This window comes from Lissotriton helveticus, chromosome 9 (genome assembly GCF_964261635.1).
Source record: "Lissotriton helveticus chromosome 9, aLisHel1.1, whole genome shotgun sequence".
In the NCBI taxonomy this organism is placed as follows: Eukaryota; Metazoa; Chordata; class Amphibia; order Caudata; family Salamandridae; genus Lissotriton; species Lissotriton helveticus.
This window is the reverse complement of record NC_136070.1, coordinates 1,268,104,341-1,268,124,908: the sequence shown is the minus strand read 5'-3', so window position 1 is coordinate 1,268,124,908 and position 20,568 is coordinate 1,268,104,341. Positions and strand designations below refer to the sequence as shown.

Sequence of the window (20,568 nt, the reverse complement as noted above, 5' to 3'; positions counted from 1 at the left end):
TCATCTTTAAATTGCCCCATTGGAATTTTGTTTTGCTTAGAGAGAACAAACTCTGAAAGCAGGCTCTTGTTTTCCTTAAAGGAAACATAACTGACCCTGGTGCACCAGGAGTTTCCTGTATCTCAGCTGCACTGCATTTTCCCTGTCCATGTCCTAGGCTGTGACCAGGGGCGGCTCCTCAATTATGGTGGAGGAGCGTCGCCCCACTGCTTTTCAGCAGTGAGAAACATAAAATGATAATTCCTTAAAGTTATTGTCATTTTATGTTTCGTGTCCTGCTGCTTTGCGGCGGGTGGTTGGACGTGGCTGCTCTGCTCTCCGAGCAGGTATGGGGAGGAGGGTAAGCCCACTCCTGAGTGCACAATCACTGTTTGGTCGGCCCTCTCGTGCGGCCCAAACCAGTCATGCGCACTTCCCTGTTCTCCATGCCGGCTGCATTACAGCCTGCATGGAGAACATGCTCCCCCCCTCCAGCCCCTGGATGAGCGCTGTGACGTGTTTTTTCTAAAAATACTTTTTTTTAAGGAACACAGGCTGCATTAAACAAAAATTATTAATTAAAAGCAATCACAGATGTGTTGGCCTGCTGAACCCAGGAGGCCACTATCCTGTGCTGGCTACCAAACTGAGAGAGTTGTACTCTCCGACCTACCTCAAGAGCAGTAATGCAATACGTTGGACTGCGACCCACTTTGAATGGGATTTTTATGAACTGACCTTTAGCACACAGGCACGACTGGACTGGGAACCGAAACCGGCCTTGGCAAACAGCTCGGCCAGCCATCTGGAGGGGGGGTTGAGGACGGGGGGATGCTAGTTGCAAGCACCACTCCCATTTCACCGGTGCAGCTTTTGTTACAGGGGGTGGGATTGCCAGCCTCCGGTAACAAAAATGCCCCCCCAGGGGTCCAAAAGTGGCCCCCAACCTGGTGGCTCACCGGAGAAACGCCTGGTGCCTGCTATTTGGCCGTCCCTGTACACACAAGTCGATTTGCTAAATTTTTCTCCATTAGCAAAAAGTTGTTGCGTAATTTGCGCCCAGTGTAGGCGAGCGTAATTTTTGTCCATCTGTCCTGCTACTCTTTGTTTCGTTACTCCAAGAGCCACGCGTGGCAAGGTAGAAGCATTGGAGACTGCCTAAGCTCTGAAGCATGTGGCAGGGATTAGCAACAAATATTCACTGACACAAACCTATACTCTGGGGATCTATATTATGAATAAACATAGGATGGAAATAAGGAATTTCCTGCTTCAAACAGGAAGGTTTTTATTTGTGTTGAATTACTTTGCAGCTGTGGAAATAATCGTTTTTGGCAGTGCAGGCGAGGAAGTGATGCAGTAATTACCTTGTATTGATACTGATTGTGGTGCAATGGCTTGGAGCACAATTAGACATTGTGTGTGCGCAGTGTGATATCTGTTGCCAATAATAGCAGGGCAGATCACGTGTAATGTGATCTACTGGAAATCTGCCAGACAAGCACCGAGCACCGCCTTATCAACGCCCTGCAGTTTTATTCTGCAAACTGCCAAGGTGACCTGTTCTGTAGGTCAGTTAATGATTGTTTCCTGTCTCTTGTAGGCATTCCCTCATACTGTGGGTCCCTGATGCAGGTTTACCAAGGACCTCTTTGGACAACCATGTGTGGGACCATGGAAGCTGTAGTTGTCTCCTGTGATGTACCTATTACATTTTTTGTGAAACAACAACGGTCCATGCAAAAGAATTATATGCAAAGCAATGAATATAGACTCAATCAGTTCTATATTTGGGGCGACATGTCCAGCCGGACAGAGGTCTTCAATTTTTTACTCAATTGAAATATTTCATACACAGGAATACCTTCAACAAATCACCAGTGTGGGACACAAGCCTGTACCCAAACACAGTCAGATCAGTACAAAAGGTAAACAGAGGAAAAGAGCAGGGCTTTTCAAGGCAAAAGCAGCGATTTCTGTAAAGTATTGAGTGTACAGAAATATCAGTTAAACACCATTACATATAACATATAAATCAAGCATTTTTATATGGTGTACAATGAGTCGACGGCGTTTCGGTCCCACTACTTAGTCATGGGGACCATCATCAGGACATTTATATTTGCCTTTAACATTATAAGCCTCTAATGCCGGGGGGGAAAGGAAAAAGGTTACCCCGATCGGCACGGGCAAGGGCTAAGAAATTGATAGCCTGTGGCAGCCCAGAATCGGGCGCTATTGAGGTGGGCCGCGCTTCATTGATTAAAATCCGCGGTACCAGGAGAAGACCGGTTCAGTCGGTAGTGGAATCTGTTTCCTGGTTTCCTCTCACACACGTACCTATTACATGCCACACACTGCCCTCACTTAACTCAGCGGCCAGACTCATCACAGGTTTCAAAAGACACTGCCATATTTCCCCCGACTTCAAAACGCTCAACTGGCTACCCTTCGAAGCAAGAATCCAACTAAAAATCACTTCCATGACACACAAAGCCTTACATCACAACACCCCGAGTTACCTGGCCCAGAAACTGGAGCACTCGTGTGGAAACAGATCGTCTAGGAGCACCAACAACCTTCTTTTGAAGCCTCAAAGATTTGCTAAGAAGAAAACATATAATCGTGCCTTCTCTGGAATTGCTCCAATGATTTGGAATGCACTACCCCCAGAAACCATACTCAACCCATCATCTGCATCCTTCAAAAAAGAAGTTAAATCTCTTCTCATGACGAAATTCACGTGAACATTATTTCGGATTCCTGGAACAATCCAGCTGTAACATATGTCTTTATCTCGAAATACTATGTTTCTTTTGTACAATGCTTCTTTTGTCTAACTACCTCACTTGTGAAGCGCTCTGATACCAGTAAGGGTCTTGTTCGCGCTATACAAAACCTTTAAAACAAAAATAAATAAAATAAAAATATTCAGATTCAGGGTAAAACTCAAGACTTTGCCCTTCATGGTAAAAAGGCAGAAGGATACCCCTAGAGTCAATCTCCCCACATCTGTGACCCAACAGTGTCTGACACCAGTGGGGTAAATTGGACTTTTTCAGAGAGGAAGTTGGCCAGGGGGAATTAGGTTTAGGTCAACAAGGTTGTGGGAAGTTGGAAAACGTCTTTGCAATTTCAACAAGTTGCAAAGATTGTCACTTTCACATTACGTCACCCTTGGGTACAAATTCTGTCCAAAAAGGATTTGCAGTCATATATCTGAAGAAACTTTAAGGCAAGACAATAATTCCTCATATAACTCAGTTTCACAATTTTTTTATGTGAATCTTTTTTCCAACAGTTTTAAAAAAAATAAATTTGCTAACAACGCAGATTGATTCATTTTAAATTAAATCTTCCAAAGGATTGCAAAAATTAGATTTGCAATGGTCGCACACAAGGAACCCTCTTGAATGGAAGGAGATATCCCAGGCACAAGTTTTATGAAAACCTCTTTTCGAATTTAGGCTATTTCCAACAGCTGCATTCAGCAGCAAGGAGCTTAAGGGTCATAATTTCTCAGTTTGACAGATAAGCCTTTAGATTTATGATTCTTTTCTCAGTCTCCCCAGATATGTTTAACATTTGACGTACATTTCATGTCAGAGGATGAACTATGCTCCTCTATCCTGGCTAGAGTTATGCATAGTCTGTCCTCTATGTCTATCAGTGCAGGAGATTAGGTCAGTTGTACCCATCTTTAGAGCATCCTTGACTTTTCCAGTGGATGCTGATGGCCTTAAAATCATCTTATTATTATTATTATTATTATTTGGGACATTTGTATAGCGCAGCTGTCACCTTACAGGCATCCTGGCGCTGAGATATCTCTAGAAGAAGGAAAACACGGGGGAGAGCAGCGCAGCACGACGGCCATCAAGTTAACCCTTTGGGAACAGCCAAGTTTTGACCTGTTTCCTAAAAGGAAGAAGTTCTTTCGTTTGACGGATATCTAGGGGCACACTGTTCCAGAGTTTAGCGGCGGCAACTCTGAAGGATCTTCCCCCTGCCCTAGCTTTTTTAAATCTCTGCACTTTCACAAGACAGGCCGTTGCAGAACGAAGTGCTCTGGTTGGGGTATACCAGGAAAACATCGCTTGCAAAGAGCTGGGCCCAAGTCCATGCAGGGCTTTGAAAACGAGACAGAGGGATTTAAAGGACACTCGCTGTTTTAACGGGAGCCAATGGAGTTCAGCCAACGCCGCTTTTCAGTGTTAATAGGCTTTGGGCCAGATGTACAACCATAGCATTTTGCAACTCGCAAATTGCGAGTCGCAAAATGCTATGTACAACAGTGTCTGAGACACTGTTTGCAATTCCCAATGGGGTCACAATTGCATGTCTCATGTATATTAATGAAGCAGTCGCAATTTGCGACCCCATTGGGAATGGCTAGCACTCCCAGGGATGGTGGCCTACTAGAGTCAGCATACCACTATGTTTGTGACTGCTTTCAAATAAAGCAGTTGTTTTTCAATGCAGCACGTTTTCCTTAAAGGAAAATGAGATGCATTTAAAAAAGAAAAATTAAACTGCCTGCCCTTAAAATATAATTGCGCATGCATGCATTGCCAAAGGTGAAGGGGTCCCCTGGGGACCTCTCCCCATTTGCGAGGGCCTTACCACCCTTCTGAGAAGGGTGGTAAACAGCAGGTGTTTTGCGGTCGCAAAAAAATCATACATTGGTTTTAGAGTCGCTATTAGGAAGGGACGCCCTTGGAACGCCCCTTCCCAATACTGATTCGCTTACTCTATTTTGCGAGTAGCTAATTGATTAGCGACTCGCAAAATAGGATTGGTACATGGGCCTCACGTTTTTCGCAGTCGCAAACGGGCCCAAAACCCCTTTGCGGCCGCAAAAACAGTCGTACATGTGGCCTTTGGAGTGTTTTCATGACCCACCTCTCCCCTCACACCAGGGGTAGGGTGGTACTAATGAAGAGGGATCTTAGAGAGTATAGAGAATGAGTGATAATTTAAAGGTAAGGTGGCCTTTTCAAAAACATAAAAATAGCAATGAGCCAATGTGACCTGCTTTGTGAAGAGAATCACTGTATAAATTAAAAATGATTTACTTTCAGCCCCATCTCTTCTCCTGTGAGAAGACTCAGCAGGAAAAATGCACATTCTTTCTCTACCTTATGTTTACTGTAAAGACTACATGTGGGCGTTACTTGCGTAATTCTCGCTACGTAATTACAACAAAAATACTAGTAATTGTGTGTAATTATGTGAGAAGCGTAATCCAGCATTTAGAGCTATTTCCTTAGTGCAAAATTCTCTCTTGTGGCCAAAATAGACTTAAGGATGCATTTAGCGCTAAGGAAATAGCACTAAGGACCAGATGTATGAAAATTAGGACTAGTGTTTTCCTAATTATGATTTCCTGTGAATCGCAACAGGAAATCACTTTTTGTGAGTTTCAGTAGCGATTCCTAATGGGTTGCGATTAGACCTACCTCATGCATATTTATGAGGTAGGTCACAATTTACGACCCCCTAGGATTTGTTGCTATCACTGGAATGGTGGCCTGCTGGGGTCAGCAGACCATCATGACTGTAATTACTTTTAAATAAAGCAATCTTGTTTTTTCTTTAATTCGGCCTGTTTGCCTTAAAGGAAAACGGGATGTGTTTAAAATCCACCCCACTCCACTCCAATATATCCATCTCCACTTCACCCCACTCCACTCCAGTCTACCCCACTGCACTCTACCCCAATCTACCCCACTCCATTCCACTCTACCCAATCTACCCCACTACAATCTACCACATGGAACCCAAATCTATCCCACTGTAGTCCAATCTAAGCCATTCCACCCCAATCCACCCCACCCACTTCACCCCACTTGAATCTACCCTACCCCACTGCTCCCCTAACAACCCTACTCCAATCTACCCCATCCAGTCCGCCCCACTCAAATGTAACCTACTCCAATCTACCCTAATCTACTCCACACCAATCTACCTCACCCCATTTCAATCCACCCATCACCACTCTATCCAACTCCACTGCAATCGATTTCACTCGTATCTATCTTACTCCAATCTACCCCAGTCAACTAAAATCTACCCCACTTCACTCCAATCTACCCTACCATAATCCACCCAATCAACCTCACTCAACTCTACCCCACACCACCCTAATCTACACCTTCTCCACTCCAATCTACCTCACTCAACTACAATACTCCCCACTCTAATCTACCCCATCCCACTCCAATCTACCCCACTCCACTCCAGTCTACCACACTCCAACCCAGTCTACCCAACTCCACTCCAATCTAGCGCAATATATCCCACTCCAATCTACTTCACTCGATTTCATTCTACTCCACTTCACTCAATCTACCCCAATTCAATCTAATCCTCTCCCCCACTCCAATCTACCTCAATCTACACCACTCTAATCCACTCCACCCCAATCTACCCCACTGTACCCTATCCAATCTACCCCACCCATCACAATCTACCCTACACCACTCCAATCTAGCCCACTCCACTCTAGCCCACTCTACTCTGCCCCAATCGATCCCACTCCAAATTACTCCAATCTACCCAACTCCAAACTACCCCAATCTACCACCATTCCATTCCAATCTATCCTACTATAATCCACCCAATCTACCCCACTCCACTCCACTCTACCTCACCCCACTCTACCCCACCCCAATCTACACTAATCCAAACCCACTCTACTCTTCCTCAATCTACCCCATTCCACTCCAGTCTACCACACTTCAGTCTACCCCTATTCGATCCCAATGGGACCCCTTCTTATTTGCAAAAGAGTTACCACCACTTTGAAAGTGGTGGGAAAGTATTACTGTATAGCGACCGGAATTCGGTTGCAAAACAGTAATGCATACTATACCGATTCGGTATTTTGAACTGACGCCCAAACACGCCCCTTCCAAATACCGAATCGCAAATGCAAATTGCAACTCAGTAGCAAGCTACTGAATCGCATTTTATATTTTGTACATCAGGAAAAACATTTATGTTGCTTTGTGCATCTGGCCCCTAATGCTATAAAGTACGTATTAAAAGGTGTTCTGCCAGCAATTCTTAGAACAAAATGATCGGTTAATGGGACAATCTTATCAAAAAATACCAAAATTCCACATAAAAGAGGATTATTGATTTTATATTTTCAATCATCAAATGCAGATAACTGATCATCATAATGCAGTGAAATGTAGGTGCTTCAAGTGATGGCGCAGTGCAAGTATAATACAATGAGCCATACAAAATAACAGAAAGGGTACAAAAACAATAAGCATTTACAAGGTGCATTGGGCCAATACCCATAGGATACATGAATGAATCAATAGAAAACCCAATGATATGGGGATTTGAGTTAGGTGGTCCGTCAATTAAAGATATGGGTAGGCCTATAAAGTGTTGATATTTCGACCCTCTTCAAGACCAGTCATCTGGGGTCTTCATCAGGACAAATAACTGATACCAACCTACAGAGTGAAGTACACAGATAATAGGTCAAAATGTATTCAACAAGATACTTGGTTGGAACATATGGAAGACAAAATAGTCTTACCTGACCACATCAATCTGGATATAATTGTCAAAGATAATGAATGTCCCTCTCTAAATAGAGGGTAATGCTACAGGACACGAACAGCAGTAGACAGCAGCCACTCGCTCTCCCTTGGGGGCATATGTAAAGAAGCAAATTTGCGGTCGGTAACGGCTTGATTCTTCAAAATGGGCTGTTTCAAACAGCAAAAATGCTTTTTGATTTGTGCAATACACAAATTGCGATTCGGTAGCATTTTACCGAATCGCAGTTTCTGTTTAGTGATTCAGTATTTGGAAGGGGCATGTTTAGGGCATCCCTTCCAAATGCAGAATCGCAGTGGTATTTATGAATGTTTTGCAACCGACTTTCAGTTGCAAAACATAATTTTTTTACCAACACTTGAAGGGTGGTGGCAACCATTCGCAAAAGGGAAGGGGGCCCCATTTTCTTTTTTTAAACATCTTGTTTCCTTCAAAGAAAATGGCCCACATTTTCTTTTTTTTTTTTAAAAGATGGATTTACTACAAAGTAATCACAGATATGGTGATCTGCTGACCGCAGCAGGCCACCGTCTCTGTGATGGTAGCGATTCCAGATGGGCTGCAAATTGGGACCTACCTATGCATGAGGTAGGTCAATTGCGACCCCATTAGGAAATGCTAAATGCAATCCAATGGGTTTCATGCATGAGGAATCACAATATCCTAATTGCAATTGGCAAAGAATCGTAATTAGGAAATCGCAATCCCTAACATATATATATATATATATATATATATATATATATATGGCCCTTGGTTTGTTGTTCCTGTGCTCCTGCTGTGGGATTTTTGCCCCAGTTTACTCGTTATTGCTCAAAGTGGTGTAATCACGTAGTTTCGCATCACAAGAGTAATGAATAATTAATGAAACTACCCTGATTACAACGGCATAATAAAAATGTTGCCCAGGCCTAGTAAAGAGTAAAGACATGGAGGTTGCTTACCATCATGGACAAATCAGAAGCCCCTATAGGAGGGGAGCTGCCAACCCTTGAGAGGTCCCATATCCAGCCCAAGGCCAATGTATATCTGTGAGATGCGGGCCCCCTTACTTTGCTTTACACCACTGGGACGGCATGAGACAAACATATAAGTAATAATGCAACATATTTGCACATATGTGGCCACCCTGTGCTGCTATCAGAAGGCTTACAATTGTTACCTCCTCCTTCAAGTACACAAATGTCCTCAACATTGGAATAAATTGTGTCAAACTCACAATGATAATCTCATTTTTATATTCTATCCTAAATGTTTCATATAACAAAACAAGCAAAGTGTGAAAAGTAGGAGCAGTGAGACTCACGCCTCTTCTTGCTATCATCCCCCACCAATCGCGACTGTCAGGAGGACTTCCTGCGCTGGCTGACGGAGGATGAGCGAGAGTGCCTGGAGTACCTGCTGGAGACCATCAAAGCCCTGGAAGAAGATCTTGGTGAGGAGACCCCAGTGGAGGGGGCCAGGTCTGAGATCATCAGCCAAGACTGTCCAGGTGAGAAAACCCTGTCCCTGCCCAGGGCAGTCTGTACATTGAAACCCCCCCTTTTAAAGTCAATGAGTGGGTTATTTATTTATTTCACTATACATTTATTGGGTATATTTATAAAGTGCAAATCTGACCTTCCAAGGGCATCAGACAATTTACACATCAACAATTTACCTATGCATCATGTGGGAGGCATGCACGTGTGTTTACAACAAAAAGACCAATAAAAGCAGAAAATGCAGAAGAAAACGTAAACTTTCAGAGAGGAGAAAAAAGGAAGGGAAACTGAGGTTGGCAAAGAGAGTGTGAAACAGTCAATTTTGAGATCTTGCCTGAATTGCTCCAGTGATCGGGAACATGTATAAAAAGAGTAGTATTACCATGTTACTTCCTACAGGAAAGTTTGCTCTCCGATACAGAAAAAAATGGCTGACCGGAATTACACCAACTGGGTCAAAAAGTTAGAACTTTACTCAGAAGGCCACGTTAAATGGGACTAGTCGGTTATTATTGGATGGCCACAACATGAACAATATGTTGTGGCGGCCATTACAGGATTCACTGACAGTCCCTGTGTTCTGAAAATTAATTTTAAAAATCTACAGTGCGGCAGGGTGAGCAGACCCTGACCCCCAGGGGACCTGTACTCTAGGGTCTCCAATCCCCCCACCCCAGTTGTTTGGCTGGCCACAACATGAACACCATATTGTGGCAGTCATTAGAGGACTCTGAGACAAAGTCTCCATTGAAATGCATTGTAGTGAATACCAGGTTGTGTGAGAACAGATTTAAGCCATAATATATGTCATTTGTTGGTGGAGTTGTGCTCAGTTTCGGAATCATGGGAGTTTTCAGATGATTTAACCATTTAAAAAATGCTGACTCTGTGCTAAGATTTAAAGAACCATGGGGCATATTAGCAAGAACCTCGTTAAAATTATCACTGTTTTAGCGTCAGGAAACTGCCGCTAAAACGGCGATAATGGGATTGCTAATATGCATTATAGAATTCCAATAGAAGCCCAGGTTAGATGTGCAGGACATCTAACCTGGGCTTCTATTGAAATTCTATAACACATGTTAGCAAGCCCAATAAAGCAGTTTTAGCAGCAGTTTCCTGCAGCTAAAGCGGCGATAATTTTAACAAGGCTCTTGCTAATATGCCCCTATGTTTGAAAGAAAACTGTTTTCTTATAACTTTCTAATACAGGTTCTGGAAGGAATCTAAAATGACAGCACATTTACTGTAAGTTCACACTATCTTCCTCGGCCATGTGAGAATACAGTCTGATATCCTGAAAAAAACATGCACTTTCGGCAGCAGAAGCAACAATCTGTCTGTCCATTCCCCAGTGTTTCTCCGGCAGCTTCTCACTGTGTTTTAATGAACAATTAGAGCGCTAACATTTTGTATTTACACCAAACTGTGACACACCTGAAGCCATCTTGATGGAATCAAAGTTAAAACATTTCCCTTAGAAATGGACAAGATGAGGGGTTTTTTGTCATAAAATTATGGTTAGTGTTCTAGAAAGCTAAAATGAGGTCACATTTTCTATGAGGTCTCAAGTATCTTCCTTGTCTGTTTCAGTAAAATATTCTGAGTAAAACATGAAGTTTTAACGCCAGCAGCAGTCTGTCAGGTCAATGCCAGTAATCACCTCTTGCGTCACCACAGAGGTCTTATGAACAACTAGAACACTAACATTTTGTATTGGAGACAAAACTCCTGAACGCTATTTTGTTGGAATAGGAGCTGTTGAATTTAAAACCTTTTCTTAATGTAAATGTAAATGTGTGTATACTTGTAAAGCGCACTGCCGCCCCATCTCGGGCCATCCTGGCGCTGTATACCGCTGTGGAACCCTTCCTGGCTCTCCCTGCGAGATGCCTCTCCTGGGAACCCCCAAGGTGAAGCCAGGCATCCCAGCGCTGTTGGGGCCGTTGTGGAGATTAAGCAAGCTATTGCCCAGAGTTGCAGAGTGGGACTCATGATTAGAGTAGGCACCGAGGTGAGAATTATCGAGTCCGCGGACATTGACCCAAGACCCTGCCGCGTCGGGAATTGAACCCTGGTCCCGGGCCTGACCTCTGCTTCAGGGTCTGCCGCTTCTAACCAGTGAGCCACACTTCTCTTTAAACTAGATGTTAATGCAGATATGAAACCAAAGAGTAAAAATGTGAGTGGAAGTGTGGGCTTTTAGTAATTTAAGGTATAGTATATTTTAAATGGGGCTAAAAGTAGTTAAAGAGAGAAATGCCTGCATAAGTATAGCATTTGCTTCATGTATTATATGTGTGTGTGTGCGCATGCATGCGTTCGTGCGTGTATGTGTGTCCGTGTAGACGAAAACAAGCTGCAGCTACAGAGTACTGATAAGATTAAACATAGGGTAACGTGTTGTGCATACCGGTAGGATGCACATTAAATAGTTTAGGAATGAAAATCCGTGCAGTACATCCCAATAATCCGGTCGCAGAAGTGAACATGGAAATTCTATGTCATTTGGATAGAGAATTGGAGCAAGTGGGAAAACACAGCAGACAACAGGGTGGAGGGAGCTCTGTCAGGAAGCAGCAAGAGAGAAGCAATGGGTGGCCTCATTTATGAAAAGTGACGCATCGCTGCATGAAAACAGCAATGCGTCACTTTTCATTGTGCCCTCCTTGCGACATGCTGGGTGCATCATATTTACAGTATGACGCATCATGTCGCAAGGAGTTGCAGTTACGTCAGTATTTGTGGCGTATCTGTAGGAGCAAAAATGACGCATTGCTGGAGTGTGTCACGAGAGTGACGCAACTTTCAAATGGGCAAGTCCCATTTCAAATGTGCCTGCTTCAGTCTTATGCCTGCTATGAGGCAGGCGTAAGATATTGACGCATTTGCGTCCTTGATGCAGTGAAATCTCATAGATTTCACTGCGTCACTTCTTCGAGGCTTACTTGTGTCAGAATGCCCACCCTGCATACATTATACCTGGTGCAGGTATAATGTGGCACAGGGGTTTACAAAGGGACGCATCTGCTTAGATGCGTCACTTTTTTAATATGGCGCAACATGGCACATTTTTTCCCCTTCTGGTGCAGCACAAAAAGTGACGCACCGGCGGCGTAAAAGTGAAGCACGTCCTCATAAATAAGCCCCCAGCGTCTTTAACCTACAGATCTCTTGTCCGGGGCTACCACTTGGCTTCTAGTGCAGCCGAGTGTGATCCTTCTGTGCTCCACAGCCACACCTGCTCTCCTGTTTTGTAAACTGTGTATTGCAAAGCAGCCTCATGTACACAAGGAAGGTCAACAGCTCAGCAAAGCCCAGGCAGGAAGTGAAAGGGACTATTTGCACAGTGGCTGTTAGCTCTGCTTATCTCCAGCCCACCCCTCTTTCCACTCAATATTTACGGATCTCACGAGACCTACCTTTCATTCTGCCTCCTTACACGTCTTGCCATGGTAACAAGTGTGCACATCACACTGCAAACAATTTCACTGCTTGGCTGGTGGCCACCTGATACGCAAAAAAACAGAGAGGAAAATCAAGAAAGTAAGAGGTGAAATGCTTGAAGTAATCTGAACATTTACCAGTCACTACAGCTACATTCCAAGCCATTGTTTTTTTGCCCAGTGTGCCTCTCTATGCAGAGACCAGCCTCCGCCCTGCTCCAATAGGAGGATTCCTACCAGCCAGGTCCTAGCACAGTAGTCATACCTTTCTAATATAGTTAAATATGGGTTCTCTTGATCCTATTAGTCTGTCACAAACGTGAAACTGGGGGACATAGTACCAACAAGTAGCGATATTTATCGCAAAATAGGCTTAGCGATGATTTTTTATCGCTGCCTATCGCTGGATATGTTAGCAGAGAAAACATGCTATTAGTAACGTTTTTCTCCATTGTGCTAAAATATCTAGCGATAGCGACGAAATGCGTGACATGCATCACAAATCACCTCCTCCACTCAGGCGTATCAATCCTAAATTTCACACATTTTTGGCATTATCTCTTCATTTCTGTTTTCTCAAATCTTAATTTATAATTTATTAAGCTGAGAGATTCTTGGAGCGCTCCATCACTTGGGAGCATGTGGGCGTTGGACCCCTAGAAAAACAGATTACATGTAAGAGTAGTAGTGATGATAACAGTAATTGCACAGCTAACCCGACTTAAACAAGTATCCGGGAAGGGGAAATCAACTGTCTAAGAGTGAAAACATACGGATCTCACACCAGGATATTTGCCTTAAGTTATGTCACGTTAATTACATTTAATATAGCGCACGACTCACCCTAGGGTATCTCAGCACAGCCTAAGTCTGATTCTGTATATCATATTGCGATGGGGAAAAATAATAATGAAGATAATGTCTGGAAAAAATACTAAGAAAACAGACTTCATCTGAAGGACTCCTGCCCATCTGGTAAGTATGTTCTGAAAAGATGAGTTCTAGTTGTCCACAGAAAGACACAAGTCCTAGGTTACTCTTAAATTGTTGGGTGATGAGTTCCAGGAGCATCAGCCGCACCTGAGAATGGATAGTTTGGAGCATGTGGTGTTCTGGAAGGATGGCAAGAGGAGTGTATTCTTTCTAAGCGGATCTCATTTACCACCGGAGAACTTGAGCTGGTCAGTGAGGTAGGATGTAGGGTTAAGAGGTAGTGGTTTGTGTATGAAGCATCCCTCCTTGAACTTGATCTGGCCTCAGCTGAGAGCCAAGCTCAAAGGATGTGCGTGAGATCATAATCAGTTCTTGCGGGTACAAAGGAACGGTCTTCGAATGATGCCTTCAGGCAGTGAAGGGATCACTGGAGCAGACTGGCCAGGACAAGTCCAGATACAATTAAGAGCCAACAGCTATCTCTAAGATGTTAATAAAGTCAACAAATTTGGTTCTGTAAAGGCTTTTCTCTAAAAAAACTTAACCCCTTCGGTGCTGATGACGACTCCCGGCCATCATGAGTTATGGTGGGCGTGTGCTGATGACCGCCGAGCGCCGTCATGACCACGCCCACGATCGGAATGTCCAGCACCAGAGCGGAATTCCGGCCGCAGCCAAGGTGTTAATAACTATAGTTACATAATTACAAATAGATAAAATAGTAACACAGTCACTACTGCATTTTATTTTCCGAGGTCCTGGTGAACATTAGCTGTTGATGTCAACTGGCTACGCGATCTGGGTGGATGGGGTGTTTTTTAAAAGTCGACAACCCCTGGTAGATTGTTACGCATGTTTACCCCATCCTTTTTCCATCCTCATTCCAAGAATGCTTTCCCCATCCTTCCCCAGTTTGGGAGAAAGAACCAGGATATTATAGCTATTGTCAAATGGTGCCTTCTCCTCACCCATTTGAGTCACTCATGGTCTTAGAAGAGAGGGGCTGGTGCAAGTGGACACGTGGGAGAGTGTGAAACCCGAGTATCGAAGCCAGAATATCGAAACCTGAATATCGAAGCCAGAATATCGAAACCTGACTAGCGAAGCCGGAATATCGAAACCTGAATAGTGAAGCCAGAATATTGAAGCAAGAATATCTAAGCCAGAATATCCGGAGAGGGTAATATTAAGGAACAAATTTTCAATCCAAAATAGTATAGATTTTCTGTACCTTACTCCACATATATGTACCTCGACAATATATATATTTTCAAGCTACATAGATGTGGAGTTAAGAATTGTAAATCTACACATCATCTATATGTACATACCTTTTGTATTTTGGTCTTTGACATTTTGTCTACGATACTCTTGCAACACAATATTCATGGTCTTGGATATTCACTAGAGCAGTTGTATGGGATGTATTCACACTAGAGTACAACCTTAACCATCATCTCTGAAAGCCACGGCAGATAAATCTTTGCTGATGCTGCACTTTCGAAAGGCAAAGTCATATCTATTGCATGTGTAAATGATTGCTTACTCTCTGTTTCTCAAACCTGAGGATAGTGTTAATATATTCTGAACTCTATTGTTTCTGCAGATGTGAAACAGGAAGGTGACAGCTTCAATGGCGTCAGCAGACAGACAATGCAGGGAAAAGGACAGATGACATCAGGGAAGAGTGACGTGGCAGTAAATACTACAATGACGCAGGTGCCAAATGACCCAAAAACGAACCCGCCTAAGTCTCACTCGGAGGGTTCTTCGGAGGAACCACCCACTGCAGCTCAAGAGGGCTTGAACAAATTAGTCAATTTACACCCAAGTTATCTGCGAAAATTTGACACCATCATGAGGTCTGGAGTCAATGTACAGGAGCTAAGGGCCAGGTTTGTCACTCAGCACGCCACCGCCTCGTCACTGGACGAAGAAGCCAAAACTAGTGAGCAGATATGTCCTTCCAAGCAGGTTCTTGTATTCCCTGGAGTGCACACATCACCCAGAGAAAAAGCCCTGCAGAAGCTAGGTTTGCTGAAAAAGAACCAGACCAATCTCATCCCAACCTTCTCAGCTGAGGTCCTCGCTAGCCAAGCCGAGGTGGACCAGCCATCAGCACCGACCACTGACCACCTCCACCGTGCCTGTCAAGATTCAACATCCTCCTCTACTGCGGAATCCGGCTGCTCCTCTTTGCCTACAGATGACATCCAACACCAAGAAACGTTTGAAAAACTGAGACTCCTTCAACTCTAACTTGTGTGTCTCAAAGTTATCACAGACAGCAGCTGATTCACGAAGATCTTCCTTAAGTCATCGACAAGTGTATGTCTTCCTAAAGTCATTGTTGCCCTCAGTGGTTAGTAGCAATGGGACATCTGATAAAACAAAATGGTGGATGTCCCGTCTGCCCCAGCTCTGAAATTCTCTCTCATTGTCAGGGAGAGGAAAGGCCACCTTTCCAGTGGCATGCTGGCAAGGGAACAACTGCCACACAACTTTACGCCTGCGGTTCCTATCGACAAAGAACAGATAGTGGATGGTTTGGAGAAGGCAGAAGATAACTTGGCAGCAGATGCAAAATTGGGTGAACAGCCCACAGCATGAGTGACTGAGATGTTTCCTCTGCTATATCAGTGGTTTAGTCAGCCACCTGCCAACCCTAAACCATGTATCGTCTCCCCTTATATTTATGTCTCGCAGCGGATAGGGTCTCTGTGCCAAACATCTTATAGTTTCTCCCTAACTGATCAGGGCATCTCCTTGTAAAGAGAGGTCTCTCTTGCAAGTATTGATACTGCTGATGCATTTTCTTTCCAGGTGTAAGTTATACTTATGGTTGGACAAAGATGAAACTTACACTCGGGTAAGCTGTGCAAGAGTCTCAAAGGTGTAAGTATGCAGAATGCGATCAAGTCATTTCCTCACATGTGCTAAACTTAGACACAAGGACTATCCAGCCCACTTTACACATGTTGCAGTTCATAGGCATTGTCAGTGGAGTCCTCAATTTATCCCTATGCAATTGAGATGCACACCCATCCAGGTGTACCCAACCATCTGTTAATAAACAAGTGCAAATTCAATAGCCATCCTTTACAACACATGTACTCAACACCTGAAGCATGCAGGTCTAAGTGGTGCCCAATGTGTGAGAAGGTACACACATTTTCACTGCAGAAGTGTAAGAAAGAGATGGGTGTTGGGGAACATAATTTGAACTAACCCATTTTTTTTTTTTACCAAAGCCATCAATAAATAAAAAATCCTAACCGTGTGGATTCATGAAAAAAAACATGTGGGCTAAAAGACCAAGAGCAAACCTGTTTCATATTATCAGATACTCAACCCTGTTTCATTAAACTGGAATAAATCATCCCTGTTTGAGTAGAAACATGTTGTCAATGATTTTGTAATTTACACACAGGCTAGATCGGGCTTCTCCAACGAGTAGCTCGTGAGCTACTGGAAGTTCTCCGGCTACCAGTATTTAACTCCCCTCTGTGTCGCCCAGCCTAGTAAAGTAGAATGTGTTGCTTGGTTTAACTAAGATATGTATACGCGATTTCAAAATGTATGTATTTTCAGAACTCATAAGCTGATATTTGTTGGAATACTTGAATTTCCCAAAAAGATTTGATGCTGATATTTCAATGATAAATTATGTTGCATTGGGAGGACTTATCGCTAAAACTATTACGTTGGTAATATGGACATTGCAGCTATGGGTGTTCCGTTTTATCCATGATGAGGCGTTTGTTTGGGGAACTAAGGTCCTTCCTACGGGAAACATCCTTTACAACGCGGTGTTTACACCGCGTGTCCTTTACGACGTGGCCATTACAACGCAAGTCATTACTACGACTTGCGCTGGATGGCGCTCTTGCCTAAGGAATAGTTTGATTTTCTATTCCAACCCCTTCCCTACTGTTACGTGGGCTGGAGTTGGAATAGAAAATTAAATTATTCCACAATCCAGCGCCCTCCAACGCAAGTCATTGTAACGATTTGCATTGTACTGACATACATCCCCTTCCTACTGGTAATCTTGCAAAATGTGTCCATCAATGATTCTGGTCTGATGTGGTCACTATTACAACAACCATAATATGTGTTAGTAGCTCAGGATGACTTTTATTGAACATAAGTAACTCTTATTACAGAAAAGGTTAAAGACCTCGGGCTAGATTGTGACTTACATTTTGTCAAAGTTATAATAGTTCACGTGGGCCCATAATATCTCCTGCCGTTGGACTCAGAAATATCTCTGTTGGTTTTACCCTTTCACATTGATCATCAAAGCCTTTGCTGCAGTTCTCCAATGAATGCAAAGCATTTGCCATTTAACCCGTTGGCTGCTGCCGTCGGCCAACGGTCGTCACGAGCACTACCTTGGTAGTGCTGCGCTCGTCCGTTGGCCGACGCTGCCCCACCCGTTTTTCGAACGTTCAGCACTGGAGCTGAACGTTCGACGCAGCCAACGGGTTAAGATCCATTAAGGAATTCTGCTCTCATAGTCTATTCTTGTCAAGCTTTGTCCTGGGTCCAGATTTATGTTAAAACCCACACACTCTAAAACATGGGTAGAATTGTGAACACCTTTGCATAAAGGTTTCCAGTTGGCAGCTGACCAGAAAGTGATGCAAATGTCTCTAGTGTCTGTCACTGGTACTTTCGTGTCCATGTCGTGCCATACAAACTAAAGTCAAGAGACCGCTTTTGTGCTCCTGACGTGTGTTTCAAACAATAGTGTAGTTCATTTTGTTTGGTCACACCCACGTTTTTGACTGATGCTGTTAGTTTTTTAACTCGGAGAGTGCCCTGAGGCCTGCTAACCAGGCTTCAGTGCCAGTGTCCTGCCCCTCGAGTGTATGATGAACTGGCTATACCAAATTGGAATTGGTTAACTTACCTGTAAGTCCCAAGTAAATGGTGTTGTTATCCAGAGCATGTAAGTTAGAGAGGAACCCCAGGGTTTGTAGCACTGATTGTGCCTCCCTGAAGGTTCCCCGAGTAAGAAGTTCCCACAGCCTGCCACTGCAGACTGGTAGAGGAGTTGTGCACTGCTAGCCCAACTGTGTCCTTGAAAGCAATGGCAAAGCCACGACGTCCCCTATACATCTGTGCAAGCCGCCCCTCTGGCAGGCTTACCGAGTCCTAAAGGCAGGGTGCAACATATGACAGAGGCAGGATGTGTACTTTATATATCCTGACAGTAAAACCCATGAAACAACAGTTTTTACTGTGGGAAGACTTGGTCGCCCAATTGGCAGGTACAGGGTTACAAGCTGAACCCCCCATCTATGCTAAATCCTGAACAGTGAGACCAAAGTGGGCACTCCAGGGTATCAAACAACTAGTTACTTACGCCCGACTTGTATCTCAAGTCAAAATTAATGTAACTTTTCTCAGTGTCCAGGTTTAGCAAAGCTGCCACTTTGTTGCCTTTAAACTCCTGTGCCTTCAGAGACACACACAGAGCTTGCTCCACGAAACAGCTTTCTGCCCTCCTGGAGAGATGTGTAATGACTCTCCGGGAGGAGAACAATGAGGGGAGCCAGGCCAAAGAGGTGTCATCTCCGTCCTGCAGGAAGACACCTGGGTGTTGGCCCCAAACATCAGGCTTCAAAGGTAAAGCCACCTTTGAAGGGCAGGTGTGTAGCACCAGGGGGGAGGGCTTCCCTATGGTTAAGGTAGACAGGCTGGCATAAGAGAAACATATGGGAAACCAGTTGTCAAACCGGTTGTCCAGGAGCGTGTAGCCCTGAGGTAGCCACAACCCAGGGGCGGGCTAGGAAGGTCTGTACACTAGGAGAGGGGTCTCACCATTTTGGAAGTGGGCAATATAGTACATCCTGGGATAGCCAGATGCCACACTCCACAGGAAGTGGTGACTAGGTGGGAAGGAACTGCATCCTGCCTTTTGGTCCGAGAGTAAAAGGGGCAACCCTGGCACTCAGACCTCAGGTCTCGAACTTTGAAGAAGACTCGAAGAAGAACTGCCCAGACGCACTGAAGGACCAGCAAAGAGAGGCTGCACTGACGAAGACTGCACCTGCTCCACCTGTTGCCTATTCAAGAGAGGGACTGTGCCTGCCATGTCCTGCTCAGGGCCAGAGCCCAGTCAAGCCAAGAGAGCTCCAAGGGCCAGCTGAACGGCCTCCTGTTTGTAGCTCAGGGACACAATAGCTTAAGTAACGTGCTGGGGCCAGTTGGGAGTGCAAATTCTTCAAGCCGCTGTCACCACCACCACGCAGCACCGAGGACCACGACCGATGCACAGAGTTGCACCTGGGTTCGCGGAGCCCAGGAGTTCTGTCGAAGAGTTGCTTGAACACACAAAAGGAAAGTTATCAACCAAGGAAAGCTTGGCCTGTGACCGTGACAATGACTGACTTTTAATTCAGTGGCGACTGGACTTCGGTCAAACCAGAGAGGAGTCCGTGGGACGTCGACCCTGTAGCCATGCCCCCTTCACTATCTTTGTGGTCCAAGGAGTACCTGCCGGAAGACCCCCCTCAACTGAGTTGCATCCACAGCATCCTTAGAGCACCTTCAGCATCCTTCATCCCTTGCATCAGGACCACTCCAAAGGAATCCATTGCAACGTGGAGAAAGTGCCTGGAGCTGTTGACTGCTTCACCTGTTAAGGTAACTTTTTTAGGGACCCTGAGGGTCCCCTTAACTAGTTCCCTGCAGGACTTGGCCGACTCAAGGACTTCTAACCGACTGCATTGCCACTTACCTACGTTTTCTTCGCGAAAGTTATTAAGTGTCCAATTTCTTGACTTTGTCAAGGCTTGTTTGCGGTTGAGTGAAATTGCATTGATTTATTATCGCTCTTAAAATCTATTTCCCCGGAACCCTCAGCTGGATCTTCTTAGTGTCTAAAATCTTATAAAATGCAGTCTATTTTTATAAATTGGTGTCGGATTTCTTGACTGTCATGTCAATTGCTTCTTTAAATGTTTTGGTGTTGTTTAAATGCTTAACATGTGTTCCTCTGTGTAAGACTTGCTGCTCAGTGCCATAGCTACTACAGGTTGAGCTGAGGGTTTTACAGAAAAAAACCTATTGGACCCATAGAGGCTGGCAAGTGTATTGCATGGTGAGGTTGCCCACCCACACCATATAATCCACCC

General features: G+C 44.3%; 1 protein-coding gene across 1 annotated transcript in view; it reads left to right on the top strand.

Moving 5' to 3' along the window:
- Positions 1–16,820, top strand: part of LOC144780812 (uncharacterized) — a 29,709-nt gene extending 12,889 nt beyond the window's left edge. Inside the window, exons 3-4 of the mRNA XM_078659319.1 lie at positions 8,908–9,052; positions 15,030–16,820. Coding sequence (XP_078515445.1) covers positions 8,908–9,052; positions 15,030–15,682 — 798 coding nt within the window. The 3' untranslated portion in view covers positions 15,683–16,820. The remainder of the gene's footprint in view (positions 1–8,907; positions 9,053–15,029) is intronic.
- The last annotated feature ends 3,748 nt before the right edge of the window (positions 16,821–20,568 follow it).